Source organism: Carassius auratus, chromosome 33 (assembly GCF_003368295.1).
Source record: "Carassius auratus strain Wakin chromosome 33, ASM336829v1, whole genome shotgun sequence".
Classification (NCBI taxonomy): Eukaryota; Metazoa; Chordata; class Actinopteri; order Cypriniformes; family Cyprinidae; genus Carassius; species Carassius auratus.
Genome location: NC_039275.1, coordinates 2,529,867 through 2,550,546, shown reverse-complemented (window position 1 = coordinate 2,550,546; position 20,680 = coordinate 2,529,867). Strand labels below are relative to the sequence as shown.

At 36.5% G+C, this 20,680-nt stretch overlaps 1 protein-coding gene across 1 annotated transcript; it reads right to left on the bottom strand.

The window, feature by feature from the left end:
- Positions 1-1,563: 1,563 nt before the first annotated feature.
- LOC113052815 (DEAH (Asp-Glu-Ala-His) box polypeptide 37) lies at positions 1,564-20,664 on the bottom strand. Its single transcript, XM_026217270.1, has 20 exons — positions 20,539-20,664; positions 20,368-20,469; positions 19,285-19,403; positions 19,078-19,172; positions 18,854-18,912; positions 18,182-18,326; positions 12,517-12,593; positions 11,151-11,383; positions 10,946-11,057; positions 10,767-10,873; positions 7,316-7,504; positions 7,090-7,214; positions 6,769-6,885; positions 6,518-6,690; positions 6,316-6,430; positions 5,809-5,946; positions 5,586-5,680; positions 3,735-3,808; positions 3,556-3,653; positions 1,564-1,883 (listed from the first exon to the last, which is right to left on the bottom strand). Exons 1-20 carry the CDS (start codon positions 20,662-20,664, stop codon positions 1,807-1,809), a joined length of 2,376 nt encoding a protein of 791 aa, XP_026073055.1. The 3' UTR covers positions 1,564-1,806.
- Positions 20,665-20,680: the final 16 nt, after the last annotated feature.

Here is a 20,680-nt window from a genome sequence, read left to right as displayed (position 1 = left end):
ATATATATATATATATATATATATATATATATATATATATATATATATATAATGCTTCTTAATGATCCAAAAATTGGATTCCATATAAAAAAAGGAAAGCAAAAACATAATTTGGAGGGGTTTGTGCAATAATGATTCACTTCTTCTCAAAATTACCAGGTAGTAAAAAAATCAATTAAGTACTTAAAGAGAAGTGCATGTACTTGTGTGGGTGTGTGTGTGTGTGTGAGAGAGAGAGAGAGAGAGAGAGAGAAACTGAAGTACTGATTTCTCAATCCTTTACACCCCTATCCAGCTCTTTTACTTGATTTCAGGGTCTTTCAGTATTCAGTCCTGCAGTAACGCTCATTGCTGGACTTTTCTGCGCTCAAATGTGACAGAATCAGAGTAAGCCCAGCAGTGATTCAGCGCTGGCTGGTTTGATGCACACCTCAGTTATATAACACATCCCAGCAGCTGCTGCCGTTTCACTGGTTTCTTGATCCTCCAGCAGCTTGAACAGTGTTGTGAAAGAAGTCACAGCTTGGAAGATCAAAGCTGAGTGGACAGCTTTAACAAGGCCTCACATAACAAAGCTGTGAAGTGACTGAAACAATCCTCTCTTTATGTGTGGAAATCTGTTTGCGGGAGGAGCCCATGTTACAAACTCACTTGACAAGTCGGGAAATATTTAAGAGATCTCGTCTTACTCCTTAAATTGATCTCTTAAGTAACACATTTAAACCACAAATGCAGACAAACTACGTGCGTTTCCTGAAGATTTGTGGAAATGTCTGCAGATAGTAAATCAGAATTAAATAAAGTTTTGATGACCATCATAATTTATTTTATGCCAGAAAAGCCGATTGCCATTCATAAATCTACATTTACATTCATGCATTTGACAGATGCTTTAATCAAACATAGAAATAATTTGCTTCTATCATTTTGGTGATAAGGATTTTTCCCTTTACATAAAGCCTATTTTAGAATTACTTATATATTTTATGACAATTATATGTATAATTTGTCATTTTTTTTGTCATTTAATGAAAGAAAATGTTTTTAAATATTTAAATATTTTAAAGGCCAATTATCAATATGATTGCAGATATTATCAAATTTATTAATTTAATTATTAAGGACACGATATTAATAAAACCAGAGTAGGAAAATCTGACGGGTAGGATAAATTGTCTATGGCTCTGCTTTTTCCTTTTAAGTAATAGTTTAACCAAAAATAAATATTATGTTCTCATTTAATCACCTTGCAAACCGGTATGAGTTTGAACACAAAAGAAGATATTTTGAAGAATGTTGGTAACCAGTTGACGGTAGCCATTGACTTCCATAATATTTTTTCCATACTCTTGTCCAACTACTGTGTTATGGTCAAGAAGGTAAAAATAGTACATCTGATTACTTAGTAAAGTACCAGCACACCTCAACAAGACAAAGAATCATTAATATCTGGAGCAAATCACTGCGGTTTGATTACATCACTAACACTATTCAGAATAACAATAGTGATGCTCAATGCTGTTAGCAAACGTTCTGTAGTGTGTTAAAGACCAGAACAGACAGTATGGAGACAGAGGAATTTATTTGTTTTTGTGCTCTGATCTGAAGATTTTTACAAAAAGCAGTCTGCGTGAGATCTTGACATCATTTTACACTTGAAGTCTTCATCTGTCCACAGGCTTTCAGAGGAATCCATCCGTGTGATGTCAGAGAATGAGGCACAAGCAGGAAGATCCTGTTCGTTATAAATGTCTTACGGCACGCTTGTACTGCGTTTGATTAAAAAGCCCAGTGCTGGTCCGTGAGTCAGATCGGTGGCCAGCTTTTACTGACCTCTGCATGAAGAGACTCAGGGAGCCACTGACAAAACGCTGACAGCAGATCTATAGTGGGAAAATAAAGACATTTTTGTCTCTTTCAACTCATTATAGATTATATTAAATTACATTCAATACATACACTGGCTTTCAAAAGTTAGGGGTTGGTATTTTATTTTTTAAGAAACTCAAATGGCTGCATTTATTTGATGAAAAACACAGCAAAAACAATAATATTGTGAAATATAATAATAAAAATGATTTCCTATGTAATTGTGACTTTTTATCTCACAATTTCTACATCTTTTCTTGCAATTCTGGGTTTATGTCTCAAAATTCAGACTTCGTTTCCTGCAATTCTGAGAACAGAAGTCAGAATTGTGAGATTTAGATTCAAATGACCTTTCTTTTTTTTTTCAGTGGTGTGAACAAAACTAATAGAATTCTTTGAAGTCAGAAAAAAAAAGATTCAGACACAAAATGTAAAAATTCTGAGAAAAAAAACAAAGTATTTGTATCTTGCAATTGTTAGTTTACATTTTGCAATTCTTGCAATTCTGAAAAAAAGGCAGAATTGCGAAAAACAATTACCTTTTTTTTTTTTTTTTTTTAAACAGGAAACAAAAATCTTGTGTTATATTATAAATGTAAATTTTTGATCAATACAATGTGATACTGATTCTAAACTTTTGAATAGTAGTTTATAGGGATGGGTATCGTTAAGGTTTTAACGGTATTACTACTCTTACCGATACTGCTTAATGGTCCGGTACTTTAACGGTATTCTTATCGGTACTTTGTGTTGTGGGTGTGTGTGTTTTTTTTAAGAACAAGTTGAGAACAGAATTAACATTTCTTTTTTTTATGTAAAATTAATAAAACAATTATTTGTAACGCAAGAAACAGCCATGTTTGAACAAATAGCTATTATACAAAAAAACCAATGAATGTAAAACATATGTAATAAACTATATTTTTATAAACAGAACTTCTACGTTAGGTTAGCAAACTAGGGAGTTTTTACATTTATTTTAAATGGCGTGAACAATGTTGATTCAACATGATTTTAGCATACATAACGTACCTGACATAGATGGGGCAACAACCAGAGACGATCTAGCTAGGCAGTCGAAAACTTTGCATTTCTCTGTCTGCACATAATGCACTTTTGAAAGATGCTTTGACATATTGCTTGTGTTTCCGCCCTTACATGCAAAAATGTTGTTGCACTTATGACAACGAGCATTGTCTGCATCAACTCTAGTGAAGTATAACCACACTTTGGAACGTTTTGCTCTCTCCGCCATCGTCACTCTTTGTATTAAGCGGGAGTTTTCGTACTGTTATGCATGTACCGCGCTCGTTCTTGTGTGTGTGTGTGTGTGTGTGTGTGTGACTGACAGCATCCACGGCGCGCATGAGAGATCTCGCAGATCTCTCAGACAAACGTCTCAATATGATCGCAAATTAGAAATATTTGGGGAGATAAAATGTGCACGATAACATTAAGCAAAGATACAGTACAGTACCTCCAGTACCGAAAAGATACCGTCAGATCTTACTGATACTACGGTCTTTCATAATTTAGTCTCGCTGCCAGTTTAAAACTGGGTCTCAGTACCCATCCCTAGTAGTTTATCATGATATGTATGCACTGCATGGTCTGGAATCCAGTAAAATCAATGTCCACTAAATGACCACAAGAAAGCAAGACATTTTCATATGCATAGCAACTTACATCTTTCATCTTTCTTCCACGCAGCTTCTAAAGACGTTCTGTTGTTGACGTTCTCGGACACCAGCGCCGTCAGAAGAGCTTCAGTCCGCGGCTGCAGCCTGAGATCAACAGCAGGAGATTATTCCACAACAACTCTATTTACACTTCATACAAACCTTTAAGTGTGCATCAGATCTTACTTGGCCCATGTCTTCAGCATGGTGGAGGGTGACGACAGTAAACACCTGCTGAACTGCTCAATCTTGGGACAAACCTGCAGAAATCCAGGCAGGAGTAAGTTCACACATCACTTTCTACAGAAACACCGTGGTTTATGAATATGCTACCATGAATCACCAATATGCTAGATTTCAATTTATGTATTTACAATGCTGTTTAAAGTTTTGGTCAGTAAGATTTGTATTTTATTTTTAAAAATGAATACTTTTATTCAGCAAGGATGCATTATATTGATCAAATGTGACAGTAAAGATATTTATAATGTTACAAAAGATCTCTATTTCAAATAAATGTTTCTTTTGAACTTTATATTAAAAAAAAAAAAAAAAAATCAGTTTCCACAAAAATACGAGGCAGCACAATTGTTAATAATAAAAAAAAAAAAATTTGAGCAGCAAATCAGCATATTAGAATGATTTCTGAAGATCATGTGACACTGAAGACTGGAGGAATGACGCTGAAAATACAGCTGCGCATTACAGAAATAAATTACATTGTATAATATATTAACATAGAAAATGGTTATTTAAAATTACAATAATATTTTATAATATTTTTGTTTTTACCATATTTTTGATCAAATAACTGCAACCTTGGTGAGCAGAAGAGACTTATCGAACAACAATGTATTTAATATTTAATATCTTAAAGGGTGGGTGAAATGCTATTTGATGCATACTGAGTTTTTTACACTGTTAAAGAGTTGGATTCCCATGCTAAACATGGACAAAGTTTCAAAAATGAAGTTGTACGTTTGAAGGAGTATTTCTGTTCCAAAAATACCTCTTCCGGTTTGTCACAAGTTTCAGAAAGTTTTTTTCGAGAATGGCTCTGTGTGACGTTAGATGGAGCGGAATTTCCTTATATGGGTGCTAAGGCACTTCTGCCGGAAGAGCGCACTCCCGTATAGCAGAGCACTGAGAGCACCATAGACTTCACTGATCAGAGCGAGAGCGTCACGAAATGTCACAAAAGGAGTGTGTTTTTGGTTGCCAGGGCAAGACAACCCTGCACAGATTACCAAAAAAAACAGCATTAAGAGACCAGTGGATGGAGTTTATTTTTACAGAGCATCAACGGAGTTTTTGTTTGTTCCCTGCATTTCGAAGATGCTTGTTCACAAGGCCCAGTTTGACGACGGATTTGCGTATCGTTTATTTCTTAAGGATGATGCAATCCCAACGAAAAAGGGTCACAATCGTGTGTTGGAATCGCAGGCGGTGAGTAAAACTGCTTCAAATATCTCTGCCTCCTTGTTAGTGCGTCCGCCTCCCATCGGAGACCCGGGTTCGAGCCCCGCTCGGAGTGAGTCGTTGCTGCTGCTGCTTTCGTTCAGTTTCAGCTTCTGGATCTGATTCTGGATCATAAATAAACGGCTGAATCTGACTGTAAGCCATGGTTTGTTTTGGATGATGTTTTTTCCCTCACGGTAATGCCACAGTTTCCAAACGCGTTCAACGCAAAAGCCTACTGACGCTCGTGATTCTTTAGCTCCGCCCACACGTCACGCCTCCAGCCGATCGTGTTTTTCCGGTAAAAATCGGTACAGACTATCTTTCTCTTATGAATATAATAAAACTAAAGACTCTTTGGAGTTATGAAGGATGCAGTACTACTCGATAGGTACTCAAGATTAACAGGATACTGAGTGAAAACGAGCATTTCACCCCCCCTTTAATTACCAACATGCCGCGGTTTTAAACAGGTTTACTATTTACCTGTACTTTATTGCAGAATGATTAACTGTCAATTCCATGTTATTTTGGTTTGACACCCACATTTACAGACACACACACACTCATAAATTTCACCTGGCCCTCCAGGAAAAACTTTGCAAACAGTTTGTAATGTTCAAGGCCCTCTGGGTAATCCATCTCAATGGCAGGAAGCTTCCAACTGACTCTGTCTGTGGAGAGAGACACACCCATGTTCATACAAACACCCACATCATGTGACACACACACACACACACACACACACACACACACACACTGAACTCTGGCTGAGGACAGGGGCACAGACAGCAGCTCTTACAGAAGGTGCTCTGCTGATGACACTTCACTCGGCCGCTCAGTGGGCAGAGCCAGGGGGCGGGGCTTTCCTCCGGAGCACTGAAGTGACAGTATTGTGGGAGGAGCTTCGGAATCCATTCGGCCTGAATGGCACAAACACCTGCAAGAAACAAAACGGATATTTTATATAATAAAATATTATATTAAATATTCCTACAAGTGTGATTGCATATAATAATTGCTGTTAAATGTTCATCATCTGGTTGACTACGTCTTGTAAAAATTTTCTGAAAATGTCTGTCATATGCACATAAACAGAGTCACCACTGATAAGCTACTACTTAAGATTGTAAAAAACTAAATGTTCGTTAAAGTTGCTTTGCAATGATTTGTATCATAAAAAGTGCTATACAAATAAACTTGAACTGAGTCAGAGACACAAAACATTATTTATAAAAAATATAAAGAAATGCATTGAAAGGGCAATGCATTAGACATAGTCTATAAACACACACACACACACACACACCTCTCATGTACATTTTGGTGGTCTCCATGATTTCCTGATAAACAACAAACTCTGGAAGCGTCTTATAAAGGGCAGATGATGGGTGAATGAACACTGGATCATCCAACAGAGGAGTCTGAAACACACAAACACATATACATTTTCTTATTCATTTCACAACTGTGAAATTCAACAGCAAAATCAGAAGCAATCTTTCAGGCACCTTGTAGCCGTTCCTCCATTTGGGGTCGAGCAGCTCCTCGGCCTGCACTCGTCTGGCGATGTGATCTCCTAAACCTGCCAGTACGATCTGTCGTAAACACAGCACCTGAGACTCTGTCGGAGGAGCCATCTTATTATCCACGAATACACCAGCGTCAGAGCACACGGCGTTCACTGAGACAGAGACACGGATCAATGCACAGACACAAATAATAATCACACGTGTGTGTGTGTGTGTGTGCGTGTGTGTACCAGCATTGGTCAGCTGTCCTCGTAGTCTTCGGATTTCTAGCATGGCTTTGTACCGAAGGCCGTTTTCCTCACAGAACTGACGAGTACAGCCCGCAAATTCACAAGCACCAACCGCCCCTAAATAACCATCAACATCACACCCGCTAGAATTAATGACAGACACATGCATGCATATATATATATATATAGCAGTTTGTTTCTATTTGGCTATTAACAGTCAGAAGCACTTTTATTTTGCCTTCTCCCATTTATCATCTGTCTATGTTCAAATGACTTGAAATTTTTGAACATTCAACCTCCAAATCCAAATCGAACTCATACCCAGCAGAACCATCAGATCTCCGAGCTGAACCGACGGTCCTTGCCCAGCCCATAACCTCCTCATCTGGACACATCTGGCTTTCTTCCCTGCCATCTGAGTGCTCTCCTCCTCGCTGGCCGCAGGCCTGAGAAACCCAGAGAGAGACAGGTCTGAGCTCTGGCGTTTCCTAATGTTGCTTCTGAACTATATCAACAGAAGTGAAGGTGTATGTGTGATGAGAAGCACCTGTCGTAGTCCTCAAAGATCTCTCTGACGGTCATGGCTGCCACTATAGTGATGATATACGGCATACAGCCCTGCTGACGGCCCAGCGCTAGCATCTTAGCGTACCGCGGTGCTACGGGAAACGCTGCCATCGCTCGACCCAGAGGGGTTATGGGACACGACAGACGCGCTCTCTCCATCTCACTCAAACTACGTCAGAGAGAGAGAGGAACGGGTTAAGAATGAACGAAGAAATGAAAGAGAAAAGTCTAAAGGGCACAACTGATGGTCTGGAGGATTTAACAACTTCGTGAAATAATTTACAACTATCACAATTTTTAATACGTACAAAGCTTTAAATTTAATCAATATTACAGGTGACTGTCAGGGTTTTGTGGAAAATCATTTTATCGAACCTTTCATTTACATGCATGTGGTTATGAAGTATTTTGAACACATTACAATAAATACAGTATCTGTTTTAATCATACAGTATTTAGTTAAATAGACATGATATTAATAATATGTAATAGGGATGTCAAATTTCGATTATTTCCATGATCGATCGTCGTTTAAATTAACGATCAATTAATCGATTAATCGTTAACCATAATACTGCAAAATGCGTCTATTGTAGGCACGCAGTCAGCGGTATGACAGGATGTGCAAAAGCCACACACACACACAAAACGCTTTCTCACTTGAATTAAAGAGGTTTTAGTCTGAATAAAATGCTAGTAGCAGGATTATAAAATGAATAGATGCGATTATGATCATTTGAAAAAATGAAGAGAGCGCGCCATACTTTTGAGGTCATTTTACTTTGTTGACAGTTTCCAATCCCGCACGGAGAACGCTGAACGCGCCTCTTTAAATGGTTTTGTGGTGCTCGTTGTTGTATTTTAAAGCACAATTGCAATGTTTTCAACTGACATTATTGTATAAAATTATCCGAAATGTGGAGCGCGTGTGACTGCGCTGCACATTAAGTGAACTACATCGGCGCTGCTGCACCAAAACACAGTTGCTCACATTAATTTGATCCTGCTGGATTCTGTCCTAGAAAATGTCAGATTTTTAAAAATCCGGCATACAGCGCATTAGATCGTGACAGTGCATGCGTGCAGACGAGGATGAGCGAGCGCGGCTTTGGCTAGATTTATTTGGAGGTTATTGCTCATGTCTCATTCGGCACAAATCGAAATGTTTCCATATTCGCAATGTATTTGAATGTTAAACTATTATTTATAATGTAAACTAGGCTTGTACTTAACACGCATTCGCATATAGACGGAAAAGATGATCCTCTTCATTTGAGCAAAAACGTCCTTGGCATAACAGCAGAGTGGACCGGTATACTACGGTCTATTTAAACTGACCAGTGTAACCTTTTAATGTTTAGTTGACATTTTATTTTGATAATGAACAGACTGCGATGTAAGTTTGAATCGCTAGAATATACGTGTGCAGCAGGCTCCGGGGCGATCGAAACAGCTGAGACATTAAAAAATATATATATTTTCCGCAAAAGTGTTTACTTTCATTTGTGCACACTCACAATAAAAACAGAAGATTTGTGCTCTTGTAAAATAAAGCAAACAAACAGAATGCGTTGTCATCCTTTTTTTTTTTTGTGAACTTATGGAGCGCCCACACTTCTGTTTTAAATCCGTTAATCTTAATTAGCCTATTTAAGTCGGATATATTTCGCATAGCCTATTTAAAAAAAAAAAAAAAAAAAAAACATGAAAACAAATTGTTATTTTTATGTTGGGCCTATTACTTAGTAGGCTATAAACTTTCCTTAAAGCATCCCATTTTGTCCCAGGGCTTAGAACCTGTGCCCTAGTCAGGTCCATGCAGAAACTTGTGAACGATGCTCGGCGTCACCGTTTAGTGACAGCAGTGAATGCTCCAGGAATGTGTCGGTCACTGCGCCTATTAATCGCTGTTTTGAATCCAGCAGTTATTTATTTAGAAATGATAAGATCTGATTATGACAAGTGTGGTATAAAAGCTTTGTTTATTAGAGGAATAATAGGTTAACTGGAAAATGTTAAATCGCGACTATGCTTTTGGACCCCATAGTCTTCATTTACGCGGCTTTGTTCTGGTTTGCCGGTTGGTCACGAATTTCCACAAATTCAGTATATTTAGGCATTGTTTCTTTTCATAAATCTTCATCGTCTAACCCTCTAATTTCCCAGGTTTATTTTATTATCTTTCGATTTTAATAACTGTTTCCCGCAGCCCTGCAAAGCGCACGATATAAAACAGTTATCTGATGAAATGATTAGTAACTACATTTCTATTGCATTTAATGTTGAAGAACTTTTATTTTGTTTCTATTTTAATGTACTTTAAAGTTTAAATCACATTAAAAGCTTAATTTGTACATTGTGAATGAATGATGATGCTTTTATATATCGTCACTGCACTCACAGCCGCTCGCACGTGTTGAGTGCGCATGAGCCGCACGCAGCCCAACACTGAATCGGTTAACCGACCATCGATAGCCTTAATCGATTGCATCTCTTATCGACAATTAATCGATCATCGATTAATCGTTGACATCCCTAATATGTAATATGAAAATATGTGCAATATTTATCATACATATTTTACATTTTATATCTTGTATTTACAGCTACACTTATATACAAAAAAATTTAATTTCAGGACTTTTATTGTGTCTAAATAGTAGCTAAAAATACAAATAAAACTTAACCACAAAAAAAAAAAAAGATACTTAAAATAAATATTAACTGAAATTAGAAGTCAACTTAAGTAAACATTAAACTTATTTTTCATCTAGCTGCCAAAGCAACATTTATCATTTTCGTATAGTTTAATTAAAATAACTAAAATTGACAATTTATATGAACTACAAAGACAAATTTAAAAGAAACAAATAAAAATAGCCAAACACACACAATTAAATTACTAAAAATCGGAGCTAAATAACTAATACCTAAATTTAAAACTAAAAATGTAAAAATAAAAATTTTGTTTTAATAAAAACTATAACGGTATACTCAAATTCTAACTAACTACAACATTTTTTTATAGGACCTGCAGTTCATATTCAAGTGTTTATTAACCATTTTCTTACATGAACATTACAATAAATATATAAATATTTGATACATTAAATAAATTAATAACCATAAGAGTGATAAAGTAATAGATTATATTACTTATTTTGTAATACTTAGTAAGGCATAATCTTAATATTTTACACTTCATACCGTTACACAGAAAGGCTGTGAAATTTCTGAGTTTATCCCTCATATGCAAATCTATACAATTTGATTACATTTTAATTGGGTGTTTTTCATACGCCAGTGTATATCTGTAATAAAAGCAAACATCTAAGTCTAACTGCTTGCTGATATTCCTTTCTGCACATGAAATGGATCAGTGAGAGGAAATAATGAAGGATGAGTAAAAGAGAGGAGAAACTGGTCAGTACCGTCCGTGTCGAGGCGGTTCCTCCAGCGCTCCCAGAGAGATCAGGAGCTGTTCGGCAGAGATCAGCGCCTCGGGAGAGGGAGGAGTCGGGAACGGGAAATTCACAACCTAAAAACATGCAACATATATCAATAACAGCAAACCCATAACCAGTCATGTTTTCAGGTAATGAAAGGAAACCTTTTCAATGTTGAGGTCTTTCATCTGAAGGACGAGGTCATCGACGGGACGCCGTGTGATTTCAGCCTCCGAAAACAAAGTGAAATCTCCAAACACAGCGGACGAGTAGAGCCTACACACACATACACAAATATTAAGTCACTTTAATATCACACGCTTCCTCTCCTTCAGATGCCTCTTTAATACAACACTGTCAGATTCTGACCTATAGCAGTGGCCCGGCTCCGTTCTGCCCGCCCTTCCTGCCCTCTGATTGGCTGAAGCCTGTGAGATCCAGGTGACCTTAAAGGAGGAGACGCCTGTGACTCTGTCATAAAACCTCTTCTTCACTCGACCGCAGTCCACGACATACTTGATGCCGGGGATCGTCAGAGACGTCTCGGCTACATTAGTCGCGACGACACACAGACGCGCTCCGGCCGGAGGAGGACGGAAAACCTGAACACACACACACACACACACACACACACACACACCACATCTGAATACTACAATAACTGTAACTAATGTTTTCATTTTTATTTCATTTGAGGGTTATGGTACACTTAAGGCAGCATTTTACCATTATTCATCAATGGACATTTATATCATCATCATCCATATTGATTATTTTTATTAATCTTTATAAATGTTGAACTTGGTTCTGTGCAGCATTCAGCCACTGTTGCATATCTGTGCTTTATAAAGAAATTATTTCATTCATTTTAAAGCTAAATAATCAAAAATACTTTACAATTTTTGTTTACAAAATGACATTTTACACGTTCAGAATTTGTAATTTTGCAAAAAGTTCCTGTTGATTATTTGTAGAAACATAATCAGACTAAATCCTTGGATAAAATGTAAAAAGTAATTTTAAAATAAAATACATTTATATTATATTAAATGTATTAAATATAATATATGAATATACATTTATGCATTTAGTTCTAATATAAATTATCTAAAAATATAATTATAGACATGTAAATATGTTCTTAAATATATACTGTGCGTGTGTGTATTTATGTATACATAATAAATATACACATAACACACACATATTATGCAAACAAAAACTTTTATTTTGGAATGCGATTAATTCTTTGACAGCACTAATTATATTATATTATATTATATTATATTATATTATATTATATTATATTATATTATATAAGCTTTTCTGTTATTATGGCCTAAAAATATCGTATAAAAAATAAAAAAAAAAGTTAAAATTCGTCATTGTACTCCAGAAGTGGCTCCAAAAATTATTTATATTATTACAAAAAATTAATTTATGTTATAGTATTATGTAATTTATATTGCTTAAAGTTAAAGTAAATCAATATATATTTATTAAATAGTCAATGTACTCCATTTTCTCTTGAAACACTGACATTAAAAGCTTTAAAATATTACAAATTATGTTATTAATTACAGGAAATTATATTTATTTATACTATAATATTAAATCAATAAATGTATAAATAAATAAAAAATTATGTTCATTGGTGAAATGTGGTAAAACACTATTTTATTGGACAATAATGTCACTCCAGTGTTATTCCAGGACACTGAAGTAAGGCACATACCTTTGCCTGCTGCTCAGGAGCCAACAGAGAGTAGAGAGGAAGCACATACAGCGGGATGGACGGATCGGCCTTCTCCTCTGAACACAGCAAAAACACATTAACACACAGAGTCAAGCACAGAGGAAACTCACCTGCATATGTAAGAGTAGGGCTTTGCGATTAATTGAAATCGCGATTTGAGACGTTGCGATTTGCTAATAATAATAATGTGGACGCGATATTAGTATGTTCCAGACATATGCATGCCTTGAGTGACAGACTTATTAACCTTATTAACCTAGAGTGAGCGTCCTCCCCAATCAGCACTGCTCTAGCCAACTGTGCAAACGCCCACCATTAAAAAAAAATAAATAAATAAAAAAAAAGAAAAAAATACGGAAAGCAGAAGAGAGAGACAGAGTGGTATTATGGCGTCTACATGGTCAGATCTATAGAGCATCACAGTCCCGCCCACAGCCGGTGCCGGAAGTAAGAATTCAATACAATTTCTGCATTAACAGTTGGGGTATAAGCCATAAAAATGTAACCACACATGGTAGACTTAAAACCAGCTACGGCTGTACTAGGCGACAGTATATGCTCATATAAACGGCAAAAGTTCATGGGGCACTAAACCTTGTTTTGAGATAAATGCCTTTCATTTGCGATGTCTTGGATAAGTACTTCATTACCCACAATCCTGAAAAATCCCACAGTGATGCATCTGATTGGTGGAACTCGTGTAACCATCTGGTTAAAACCCGCAGAGGTCCATGAAGACCGAAGATCATTAATAAAAAAATAAAATAAAATAAAAACCTGTGTTGCGTTTTTGTACAGTAGACTTATCAGTGCAATCATGATCTCCTTGGCTGCCATGATGGCTTTTTTCAAGGAGGAACACAAAAGTGTTCAAAGGGGTGAAAACCACTTTAGATCAGGTCATGTAACATTAGTTGAGTGTAGCGTGTCCGAGGGTCAGCTTGTGGGTTTTGTAAGGGCCAGACAAGACCTACAAAGTTTTGGTGAGTTTTGCAGGGATGTTGGTAACGTTAGTTAGCATTATCGTCCACTTTAACTAGGCTACTGTAACTTCAAAAGTTTGCATGGTCGTCGTCAGATTTGGAAGTTGCTCAAAAGGCTCGTTCGCGGTTGTGGCTTCAGTCAACTTCAGTGAGGCGCGGTGGTTTATGGGATGAGTAGTTCCTTCGCTCGAAATCAAAATATGTACACAATCTTGTAGTTTTTACTTTTTTTGGATTTTCTCTTCATTTTTTTACTCAAAATTATATGTTGTATGCTTATGAGTTCAGCCACAGCTGGTTATCTTCAGAAAATGCTCTAAAACTCTTTAGGTATGAATTTTTTACAATTTACCAAAGGTCTCTCGGCCTGTGGGAAGGACTGTGATGCTCTATACGGAACAGTTGGCATCCCAGTAGGCTGCTCTGAACTCTCTCTTGTATGTCGGCGCGTAATCACTCAGTGTAACATAGTCTTTGCCCCACTATGTATTTTTCTCTGCGTGACTCGTGGGAGTGGCCTGGCTTGTCACAAAGTAACTAAACGAGGCGGGTATTTGCGAACGGTCACTTTAATATGATAATATTGTTTTAATACTGATGATTTTGGCATACAGCTCATGAAAACCCAAAATTCCTATCTCAAAAAATTAGCATATTTCATCCGACCAATAAAAGAAAAGTGTTTTTAATACAAAAAAAGTCAACCTTCAAATAATTATGTTCAGTTATGCACTCAATACTTGGTCGGGAATCCTTTTGCAGAAATGACTGCTTCAATGCGGCGTGGCATGGAGGCAATCAGCCTGTGGCACTGCTGAGGTGTTATGGAGGCCCAGGATGCGTCGATAGAGGCCTTAAGCTCATCCAGAGTGTTGGGTCTTGCGTCTCTCAACTTTCTCTTCACAATATCCCACAGATTCTCTATGGGGTTCAGGTCAGGAGAGTTTTTTGGGGGGTATAACATGTCACAGTTCGCTTTATTTTGCTATTTATGTATTATTTTACTCACTTACCTAAATTAATTATAGTGTCCTGCACCTACTATTCATTATATATATATATATATATATATATATATATATATATATATATATATATATATATATATATATATATATATATATATATATATATTAGTGCTGTCAATCGATTAAAAAAAATTAACTAATTAATCGCACAATTTTTTAAAATTAATCGCGATTAATCGCAATTAAAAGACTGAAACTTTTTGGATATGTAAATGTAAAATGTAAATAATTAATGTAAACTCAAGACAAAGAAACTATTTAAATTCAAAATATGATTGTTTATTGGAATTTTTGTTTAACTTGTAACACAGATTTTCTCATGTAAACAACATACCTGCAATAAACCATCAATATCCTCCAAATTAACTGTTGGCTTGAAAGCCATATTTATTACAGAAATAAAAACACAGGCATGTAAGTACCATTTGAATTTCAAAACAATCAATGCCAATAATAGACAAAAATGATTTCCATGTTGAATTCTAAGTGGACTGCAAAAAAATTCCAAAGTATAGTCATTGCCAGTGCTTTAAGTGGGCCAGTATGCACCAGTACTCAGTACCGCCACTTCCAACTATAGCTCTTGAGTGTACCGCCACCTCTCCGTGCGCCCAGAACGTGCTTGTAGCGTACCGGTACGCTCATTTGGACATCTGTTTTAATAGAGGTTTTAATATTTTACCTGCACTGCCGATTTTCAGAGCGCCCTTCACAATGCAAGCTTCCTAATTCATCCCACCCAGAGCAGAAACTACATTACCCATTCACCCTTAAGTTATACAAGTGAATAGCGCATGTGTCGCTTTTCCCACTGTTAAGTGTCAACAACTCAACGTGGCCGGAGAAGGTGTGTGAAACTCGTTGTGAGTTATACTAAAGCAAAATCTTGAGTATTTATTGTCTGATAAACATTAAAAACTGTCTGCGGAGGTTGAGTCGTCCTGCAGCCCCCGCTGGCTGTTCATTGGCTGCAGCATCTTTTTTCTAAGTTCTAAAAAAATACCATAGACGGCAAGGCACAAATTTAGATATTCATTTATCTAATTAATCCATAGCCTATGCACAAAGACAATATGATCTTTTTGTCCCCTTTTTGTTTTAAAGCTTGATGAAGAGAGAGAGCGCAAGTTGCTGCAGCTGAGGAGGACAGTGATGCACGCGTACAGGAGTGATTGACAGTTCGCGGCACTGTGTACAAAAAATACTCCGCTACACAATTATTTCGTTTATTTTCGTTTAAGCTTATTAACGTTAGCGTTACAGAAAGGTCTGATTTACGCACTGTTACAGTCATTGTTTTTTTTGTTTTTTAAACAATGACATTTGAGTTCATGATTTTAATGTTGCTGTTTCTTGTGGCAGACTGAATGAACAATAATGTTTCTTGTGGCAGACTGAAGAGTAATCCGGCAGAGTTTTATACTGAAACTTTCCGTCTAAAAGTCCTTCCTTGGTCTTATCCATATTTCTTTGCACGTTGAACAAACATAGGCCACAACTGAAAATAAAAAAAACTGCAACCGCGTTAATTGCGTTATTTTTTTTTAACGCGTTAAATATTTCAAATTAATCGAATGCGTTAACGCGCTAATTTTGACAGCACTAATATATATATATATATATATATGGTGTCTAAATAATTTTTTGTTTGACTGTGCACTAATTCTTGTTAAAACTATGGAGTAATTCAGTTAAGAGCAATGAGTGATTTTCTTAATTTAATTTAAAACATTACAGCAGCCAGTAGCTAAATTAGGCACGGTTACTTTAAGACACTTTAACGCATCCAATATAATACACATTCCATTTTTTTCTCAACGGTTTACTTTCACTTAAGACATAACCAACTGTTTTTCGAGCAAAAAAGACAGGTATTTTGACATATTTTGCATGTATTTGTCGGCACAAGAGCAAAAAGAGGCAAATTCTGTGTTCAAGTGTTTTGAGATGCCTTTCTCAGCTTGAGCCCTAAACGCCAGAACACCGCGGTGCTGAATTGGGCTTTTTCACATCCTTTTCTGTTTGTTTAAACTGCGATTTGTATTTGTTCGTTCAGGTGCAGGAGGAAGTTCGAGGAGAACTTCGCAAAGGAGAGCCTCAGCTAGACGGTTGAGATTGCCGGGGGCCCCCACTCATCCCCCTATAATCGTCACCACCTTTCACCCCACTTGCGACGGCCCTGTGTATAACAACACCTTTAATATTCACAGACACTAGTCCATATCGAGATCTGATTAAATGTACAGCCCTACTTTTGATTTGTTCATTTAAAAATGGCAGAATTCCGTGACGTTCTGCTTTATGAAGCAAGTTCTATTTGTGACTGAATTCCGCGATTATATCCTATCCTTGTTGCTTTTCAAACACAGACGAGTGAATTTATGAATGAAAGTGTGAAAGTTCAGACACAAAACTAAGTTGTTACGTATCCTCACGCTTTTTAAAAGTGGGTTACGCATCACGTAGTATGGAATAAAGTAGTAGACTACACCACTGTAACGTTAGTTAGCAAAATAACATTCTTCAATTTGATATTTATCATCCCAAAGTCAACATTACAACTATGTTAACACTGTGCTTTCATTACAGCTTCATTTCTTTATAGATAGATAGATAATCTATTTTTACCTCTTTCCTACTGTATTCCCTCTCGTGCCGCTCTGTCGTCCTCTCGTGCTGCTGCATTCACTGCAGTCGGACGTTGGAGATTCACGCTCGTAAATCTTCTAATTGGCCATAACTTTTAACTTGTTGGTGCCAACTGGGGTGGCAGCAGGGGTGGCAAGGCTTTCTTTTAGGGTGACATTTGCCACCCCACGCCACCCTGGTAGAACCGCCACCTGATGATCCCCAAACTGACTCAAATGATTCGCGAACCTGCTTTGAACTCCCGAACTGACTCAAATGATTCGCGATCCTGCTACGAACTCCCTAACTGATTCAAATGATTCACAATCTCGCTCCGAACTCCCGAACCGACTCAAGTGATTCGCAATCCGGCTACGAACTCCCTAACTGATTCAAATGATTCACGATACCCAAACTGACTCAAATCATTCGCGATCCTGCTCCGAACTCTCAAACTGTTAGGCAAACTAAAACTAGAGAAAAAACGTTATGTAACTTAAGCTTTGAAGACAGACATTGAAAAAAAAGATAATTTACAAGTGCTGCGTCACAATGCATACCAAGATTATCTCTTATTGCATGTTCGCTATTCCCAATACAGAAGACCACACACACATCCAGTCTCTGAATGTCTCTCATATTCGCCCCTCTTCCCAAATACAGTGTACATGTAATAATTTAATAATTGACTAAAGAAATACAGTTCTTCATTTATATAAAAAAAATATATATTTTCAGTGAAATTCAGTAAGTTAATTCTATAAAATTAGTTACACCATTAGAATCTTGTCTGCTGAAAAAAAAAAAATAATAATAATAAGCAGGGCAATAACACTCATACTGTGCTGCACATTATTGACAGTATTGAGCTGAAGCTTGACTTTGCAAATTTAAATTCGCAAATCAAATCGCAATATCTGTCCCAAAAAAACAAAAACAAAAAAAAAACCGAAATTACATATTTTCCCCATATCGCACAGCCCTATGTAAGAGTAAGACTCTCACCGTTATCGCTGTCTGGATGATCTCCCAGCTCCAGCTCCAGGTCTGAACCCTCATTATCATCATCATCAATGCCTGCCTGACGATCCTTATCACCCTCATCCACCGGCAGAGTCGAGTAACTGTCCAGACTGATCCTCGGGAGGGACTGAGACAGAGATTGTGACTGTGTTCAGAATACAGCACACTTCATGCAATAAATATACTGGATGCTGCATAGCAGCCTTAATAAAAAATAGCATGCAACAACAACTGGAAGTATGCTATTGTTGACTAAATCACATTTTCATTCAAATTCATCAAGTTTGGTTCTAAATACAAATGAGCTAAATAACGGCATTTATTAATTTTGTTAATATCACATGATATAAATGCCATTGTTAACTCTTTATGTTAGTTCACAGTGCATTATCGAATATTAACAGATACTATTCAAAATCCAGTTGTCTGTAAGTTTTGCAATTGCATTTGCAGAATTATCTTCTTTATGTGGCAGGTTTCCGTGGACCTGCTCTGCTCTGATTGGTCAGTTGGCAGATTTATTAGAGACATTAACTTTATTTACCATGCACCGTCAGCTTTGCAACATACACAGACAGCTGCATTACACACTGCATGAAAGGTAATATTGGAAAATGCATGCATTTTTTTGTTTTTACAAAGATGTCATCATACCATATTCTTTTTCTTCGCTCTTTTCGACTTCTTCAGATCTTCTTCTGTTTCCATCGAATCTGAAAGAACATTGGTTTTGTATTGTTGGGACGGCTATCTAACTATCTAAGGGATTTCAATTAAACATTTACATACAAAAACAAGACATTGTAAAGTGTATTCAGTTTTTAAAAGCTCCTTTTGGCATAATAGGTATTCAGTGAGTGAGAGAAGTGTCTGTGCACCTGTGTGCCCTCGCTGGGGTCTGTAAGGGAAAGCCTTCCTCAGTCTGCGACACACAGAATGAACCTCTGCTTGACCCGTCAGAAACACCAGAATACTCCTACATCAAACACACGGGTTTAGATCCATGCATTCATAATGCAGTGCTGCATGTGCATGTATATGTGCATATCATTTATCTGTATGAGTTTTCCGTCTGTGTGTTTAACTGACCTGGCGGCAGAATACGGTGAATCTTGCAGATCTTACGGAAAGCTTCTCCAGTGTAGTTATCCACTGGTGTGCGTTTATTAAAATGAACTGTGACCGCAAACTGGCGGGCCTCCACCTGTATACAGTGTTAAAACAGTCATATATTAGACAACAGTCTTTTTCTTGATCATAACAGAAGTCATTTGCATATAGAAGTGTCTTAAACACATGTTGGGTTCCTCAACGTATTTGGTTATTTGTTGGGAATTCAATAATAACATTTAAGGAATGTTTTTTAAGTGCTTCTTTACAACCATGAAATAACATTCCCAGAACACTTCATAGAGTTTTGTGACAACCTAATGATAACATATACAGAACATTCTGACATCACAGACACTATGTCCATGTTTTTATACAGTATAAGGTTTTAATTATACATTTGTATTAAATCATTAATACAGAAAAATTCAAAAAGATAGAATATCTGAAAAATAATACATTTCATAGGGTCTTATTTTTATAACAAATTTAAAAAATGACTTACTATTAGGTTTTATGAATTTAATTGCTAATACATTATTATTGATTAAATGTAATTCAATTTAATTAAACTATTAAAATGTATCAAAAAAATTTTTTTACGGAATACAGAATTTGGTAACAAGAACAAAAACAGATTTCATAGGATGTTAAAATTTTATTTTTGTTTATTTTTGTTAAACTTAAATAAATTGACAAATTTGATTACTAAAATTAAACTTAACCATTAAAATTGAATCCAGAAAAAAAAAAAAAAAACAGAATCCATCATTTATTGATATTATATGGATAACATGGAATTTGGAAAAATAAAATAGAATTTGGGAAAAAAATAAAACTGATTTCATTGGGCCCTAATTATTCATATGTTGTTGTTAAACATTGAATAATTTGTTGACTGTGTGTAAGTTTCATGATTTCAACTAACTAGGCATGTTTTTGATTGCTAAACAGAAAATCTGAAACACTGAAATTAAAAAAAAATTTTTTGGGAGGGAATAAAACCCCTATAGCCCCATATATTCATATAAAATAAATAATATAGATGAATGGGACACCTTGATGACCGGTGGAGGAGTTCGGAAGAGTCTCTTGTTTTCAGTGAAGTCCTCCACACGAAGCGTTGCCGACATGATGATCAGCTTCATGGGTAAGCCTTTCTGTGAACCACAGAGCGCATTATAGACATGCCAACTACACTGATTCAACCTCATGTTCACGCGTGTTACCTTGTTACGGAGTGGGACGATGCGTGACAGGAGGCCGATGAGGATATCTGTGTAGACGCTGCGCTCATGAGCTTCATCTATGATGACCACACTGTATTTCTGCAGCAGGAAATCCTGCAGAAACATGCATCACGACAATTGA